The 5,836-nt window shown below is 55.1% G+C and overlaps 1 protein-coding gene across 1 annotated transcript in view; it reads left to right on the top strand.

Moving 5' to 3' along the window:
• ADAMTS7 (ADAM metallopeptidase with thrombospondin type 1 motif, 7) overlaps window positions 1-5,836 on the top strand; it is a gene marked incomplete at its 5' end in the record, with an annotated part of 42,750 nt that overhangs the window by 18,200 nt on the left and 18,714 nt on the right. Inside the window, 5 exons of the mRNA XM_009703480.1 lie at window positions 5-61; window positions 2,491-2,660; window positions 2,895-3,028; window positions 5,011-5,131; window positions 5,691-5,826. Of these exons, the coding sequence (XP_009701782.1) occupies window positions 5-61; window positions 2,491-2,660; window positions 2,895-3,028; window positions 5,011-5,131; window positions 5,691-5,826 (618 nt within the window). The remainder of the gene's footprint in view (window positions 1-4; window positions 62-2,490; window positions 2,661-2,894; window positions 3,029-5,010; window positions 5,132-5,690; window positions 5,827-5,836) is intronic.

Raw genomic sequence — 5,836 nt, 5'->3', positions numbered from 1 at the left:
CCTGCTCCCGCAGCTGCGGCGCGGGTGTGCAGAGCGCCGAGAGGCAGTGCAGCAGCCCCACGTAAGCGAGCGCTTGCTCCCCCGGACCTCCTCCGGACCCCATTTAGGAGAGGAACCCAATGCTTCCTTATCACCCCATAAAGCCAGGGATCGTCATCTGGCCAGTGCGGTCCTAGCCCTGTCTGCATCGCACAGCAAAACCGTGCCGTTACGCAGTTATCAGTCTGAACAATGTGCTTTTGAAACACTCGGGGGGATTCATTTCACAGGGTTATCCAACCGGCAGCAAAAGCCTCTGGAGGGGCAGAGTTTGCTCTGTCACCTTCCACGGATGGGTCGCTCCCACTCTGTGCAGGCAGAGCATAGTTGCAATATGACTAAAACAAAGCGCAAAGACTCCACACTCGTAGATGTAAAGCATATCCAGCGTCCTTTAATGATAGAAAAGAGAAACAGGCATTCTTTGAGCCTGAATCAGAGTAATTTTGAAAAATCTTGCTGCTGTTTATCACCCCATTGCATGCCATGAGCAATTTTTGATCTGTGCCGGGCCGGAGGCTGCTTCCCTCCAGGCTGCCGGTACCGCAGGCAGCGCTGGCTCTCGCGTCCAGGTGCTGATGGAGGAGCAGCCTTGTCCACCGTGTGATTTCTGGGCTGACCCAGCTGCTCCCCAAACGTGCCCTTCATCACCCGATCACTGGTGTATTAGATTCAGCCAAAGCCCCCGGCTTGCCCGGGTGTCGGAGCACCCTGGGATGGGGAGAGAAAAGGGTTTTGTGAGCGATGTTCCAGCGGCAGTCACTTTTCAATGGCTTGAGGAGCTCCGAGAGCTACAGGCGCAGGCTCTTGGATAAGCCCAGATGCGTTTTTTCTGCCCAACTTCTTCCTTGGGCGCGTTGTTTTTAGCACGTGCTGCTGAGCTGTTTAAAGAAGCGCTGTGTAGTCTCGGTGCCAGGTCAAGAGCTGGGTTTGTGTTTGACTGGAGTTGTGTGGCAGAAGTGCAGTTGTAGTTTATGGAGTGTTTTAAACACAGCTGCAGGCAGGCAGGAGAGCAAACACGGGAAAAGCAGTAGAATTTCCCCGGGCAGTTGTTTGCTTTGACCACCGTAGGTAAATCTTCAGCTTTGCCTTTTGGATGGAGTGAACAAATGCATGCACTGGGCAGTCCTCCTCCCGCAGGCGTTTCCTCGGGGCAGGGTATATAAACACAACCCTAAAATAATAATGAACTTTATTCTCTTCAGCAAAGTGTGCTCAGACTTAACTGATCAGGGGAAAAGTAATTTTCTTGAGGTTCTGGGGACGTGGACCACGGAGAGTGCTGTGACCGAAAGAAAAGGCAAGCGTCAGGAGACAGTAGCGGTGTTTTGAGAGTCTGTTGGCATCTGAGAAAAACCTATTGTTGCTTTTAAAGTCCCTCTTGCTTTAAACAGTCCAGCGTCAGCTTGACCATTCCCTTGGGCAGTTGAGGAGCAGAGGTGGAAGCGCATCCCAGGCGGGACGGAGAGCGGCTCCTCCGGAGCAGGCGCAGAACGGGCACCTGGCTGAGCTGGCTCCTGGCAGTGCTGGCATCTCCTCAGCCACGCTACCTGGGATGGTGAAGGAGATGTTCTACCCCCCAGGGAAGGGTGCCTGGCTGCCGCTGCGGGAGATGGGGGGGCTTCAGATGTGAATGCCGCTGGTGACACCTGGCTTCAATAACTGCTTTCATAGCATCATACACCAGACCTATAAAATTGGCCGTATTTCCAACGTTGAGGAGAGACTGTCAAGGGGGACAAGACCCAAGATGTAGTTGATCTGGCTTGAGAGCTGTCACTCAGCAAAAGCTGCCTTTGGTCCACAGTCTCGCCCTGCGCGGTCCCATAGCGCAGCCCAGCAGCAGCAGGGAGCTGGTCCAGGAGGGACTTGGAGAAGGAGGACGTGGGCCATGATTTCCACGCGTTTCAAAAGCTTGCTGTGTGGAGTGGGGATCCTTCTGGGGTGGATGTTGGCTTCATAGCCAGCTTCCTCACAGGAATATTGCAGCAGAGCTGTGTGTGGGTTATAGCTAGGAGAGCTCCGTGTTGACTCCAGGTGGATTCAGGCTTAACCCAACCTCATAAGATCAAACCTGAGCAGCGGGTACAAACCCACCCTCCCTTAGCTGTGAATAAAAAGGGAGTTTCCCCTTGTGTGTGGTAGGTCTTTCTTTGATAAGATGGGGGTAACGGCTTTAAACTGGAAGAGGGAAGGTTTAGATTAGATATAAGGAAGAAATTTTTTTACAATGAGGGTGGTGAGGCAGTGGCAGAGGTTGCCCAGAGAAGCTGTGGATGCCCCATCCCTGGAAGTGTTCAAGGCCAGGTTGGATGGGGCTTGGAGCAACGTGGTCTGGTGGAAGGTGTCCCTGCCCAGGGCGGCGGGGTTGGAACTGGATGGTCTTTAAGGTCTCTTCTGACCCAAACTCTTCTGTGATTCCTGATTTTCCCTTTTCCCTCCCGCGGACAGGCCGAAGTACGGGGGCAGGTACTGCCTGGGGGAGCGGAAGCGGTTCCGGATTTGCAATGTCCGGCTGTGTCCCCCCGACAAGCCCTCCTTCCGCCAGGTCCAGTGCAGCCAGTTCAACCCCATGCTCTACAAAGGGAAACTCTACCGGTGGACACCGGTGCCCAACAACAGTGAGTCGAGGGCAAAGCCCGCTGCCAGGTCTCTGCCTGCAGCCCCAATGAAACGCCTGAAACGCAGTCTTGCTAACGGCTTGATTTTGCTGTTCATGTCTAAGATTTACCTTGCAGCGTGTTTATGCCGTATTTTAAATTATGGCTGGGGCTGCAGGGTTAATTTATATTTTCGGAGATGGTTACGTGGCCCCCAGCTGCTGGGGTCTAGTTTCTGCCTGTTGGGTTCCCCAGTTAACCCCTGCGAGCTGCACTGCCGGCCGGAGGACGAATACTTTGCGGAAAAGCTGCGGGACGCTGTCATCGACGGGACGCCCTGCTACGAGATGAACGCCAGCCGCGACATGTGCATCAACGGCATCTGCAAGGTGGGTCCTGTGCCGGGGTGCTCTGGGAGGGAGCCCAAGGACCCCCCGTGCTCAGAGGAATACAGGTGGGCACCGTGACCCATCCCTTAGGTGAACACCATCCCCTCTCACATGCACCAATGGGCTGAGCTTACTCGTTTTGTCATTCACCACCCGGAAAGCTTTCCTTATTTCCATGAGGTGTGTGCTACGGACATATTTCAGCCTCTGTGCTGGCCTCAAGGAAATACAGCACAAAGCCAAGGAAATAAAGGAAGAAAAATTTCACTTGAAAATAAGGTTGGGGATATGAAAGGGTGCGTAGAGAGGATGCCCGGCCCAACCCTGCACCCCAAGTGCGGCCAGTGCTGGCAGCCACGGATCTGACCTGCAGTGATGGAGATGCCTCTCCCGGCTTGGCAGCATTGGGGTTTGTCCTTCCATCTGGGATGTTATTTTTCTTGGAAGCTCCCTACAAACGAGCTGCTATGTGAGGCTCTGGCTGCCAACCAGGGAGGGTATCTCCCAGCTTGGGAGGCACAGGAATCTGGTGGAGATGGCACGGTCAGTGCTGTGAATCATCTGGGAGAGGCTGGCATGGCTGAGGGGGGCTTTGCTGAGCTGTGCGCTGGGTCCTCCAGCTGCCTTCGGTCGTAGTAAGGTGGTCCCTTCGTTCACGCCTTCCCTTTCCCTAGGGAAGTAGTGCGGAGATTTAGGAATAAGCGCACATGTAGGACATTGAATTTCTGTTAAATTAGGGAAAGGGTGGCGATCTGAGCTGCCATAGTACTGTGGTCTGGAGGGCAGATTCCCACCACAGGACGTACCGAAGCCATGCTGCTGCAAAGCTCACAGCCACGTGTCGCCAGGGACTCGCACACTCGGAGGGGACACGGTCAGATCTGCTGTAGTGTTAGATAAAGATACTCTCGGAAAGGCTTTTTGGAAAAAAGTCTTTTTGGATGGCACAAAGAGCAGCAGGAAAGAGGGAAAATAATCAGTCAACAAGTTTCCTTACAGCCTCTTACGTAAAAACCATTTGTGAAAACTTCCCCCTCTCACTGGCCGTGCTGCCGGCAGCAGTGGGCAGGGGTCTGACGGCAACTGGAGGCTTTGGGAAGGTCCTATTCCCTCCTGTAACAGACTGGCAGTTACTTCACAGGCTGCGGCACGCCGATGCACCGGCACAGGCTGCGGGGAGAGTGCCGGGGTCGTGATTTTTCCTTGGTGCATATGACAGGGTGTGATGCAGCAGCTCGCAGCAGATGACAGCACGCTTAGCCAGAGCTCCCTGCACACGGAATCCTTGTCACCGCTGCACCTGCTGCTGGCCGTGACTCCAGAGTTAAACTTGGCTCGGTACGGGCTATCGCAGTAGTTAAACAGTGCTGCTTCTGCTGTCGGTCTGTGCCAGCGGTGCCTGGGCACCTCCCCGAGCAGCGAAGGCTGAAGGCTCCTCGCTGGCACAAGACCCAGCGGGACCCTTTGGGGTCTTGGCTGCGGCTTTCATGGGGCAAAATCACAGGGAGGCTCTTGCTCTGCGCGGGTCAAGAGATTTGGCATGAGGCGTAGAGAGTTTCAGTAGAATACAAAAATGGTTTTTGGGAAGTGTTTTGAAACAGGACTATCAGGGCCAAGGATCAAGGGGCTTTCCCAGCTCAGCTCGGCACGTAATGTGTGCCGACAGGCTCTGCTGCCCGGGGACTTGGGTAGGAAAAGGTAAAAACAAGATGTGGGTTGTGATCCTCACTGCCTATGGACAGGACAGCAGGACCACGAGGGTATGTTAGAGAAACCCTTACTGCAGCCGATGTGGCTGTATCACCACCCATCCTGCAAAAAGACTCCAGCTCACCTCTCTCTGCCGCCCGTGTTCCTTATTTTGCACCATTTAGGACCGAGGCTGGTCCTCCTCTCCCTCGTTCCTCCGTGTCGGTGGCCATGGCACAGTGCGAGGCTGGGGGGGTGCAGGGGTGCCGACGGCTGATGGGGCTGCCTTGCAGAACGTGGGCTGCGACTACGAGATCGACTCCAACGCGGTGGAGGACCGGTGCGGCGTCTGCCACGGGGATGGCTCCACCTGCCACACCGTCAAGAAGACCTTCGAGGACAGCGAGGGACTGGGTAAGGGCGCTCGGCTCCATCCCCAAAACTCCAGGTGCCTGTTCCATTCGGAGCCGGGCTCTCTACTGCTGCTCATTTGCAGTGTGGTTTTTAATCAGGACCTGTCAATTTGGATGAGATAAGAGCTGAGCAGCAGCATGGGGGGACGTGGCGTGGCCATTCCACTCCTTGCTCCTCGTAAGAAAAATCTCCCCTTACTGCATTTTGTATCTAAAGGCCTGAAAACAAATCTGTGGAAGGTGGAGCCAGTTTGGAGAGGTTTAAGGGGATTTTATGGGTTGACAAGGACATGTTGAAAGTGCAGTAAATGCCTTGCCAGCGCCCATGTGTGAAATGTCTCGCTCCGTGAGGAGCTCTCCCAGCGAGGAACACAGCTGGGCTCAGTGCAAGGTGGGGTTTGGTGCCCGCTGGTGCCTTACAGAGATGTAAGGATTGGCGTGATGCTGACACCCAAGGACACTAGCTCCCACCCGAGGGACGCTGGCACCCACCCGAGGGCATGGATTGTCTCTGCCACGTCTTTGACTCCCCCAAGACCAATGCTCGGTTCCATTCCCAGGTTACGTCGATATTGGGATCATCCCTGTGGGAGCCCGGGAGATCCGGATTGAAGAAGTCGCAGAGGCCGGGAATTTTCTGGCGCTGCGGAGCGAGGACCCAGAGAAGTATTTCCTGAACGGCGGCCGCGCCCACCCGCGGGAAGGG

The sequence above is a fragment of the Cariama cristata genome, unplaced genomic scaffold, assembly GCF_000690535.1.
Source record: "Cariama cristata isolate BGI_N322 unplaced genomic scaffold, ASM69053v1 scaffold15197, whole genome shotgun sequence".
NCBI classification, from domain to species: domain Eukaryota; kingdom Metazoa; phylum Chordata; class Aves; order Cariamiformes; family Cariamidae; genus Cariama; species Cariama cristata.
The sequence above is the reverse complement of the archived record's forward strand: the minus strand, read 5'-3'. Positions and strand labels throughout refer to the sequence as shown.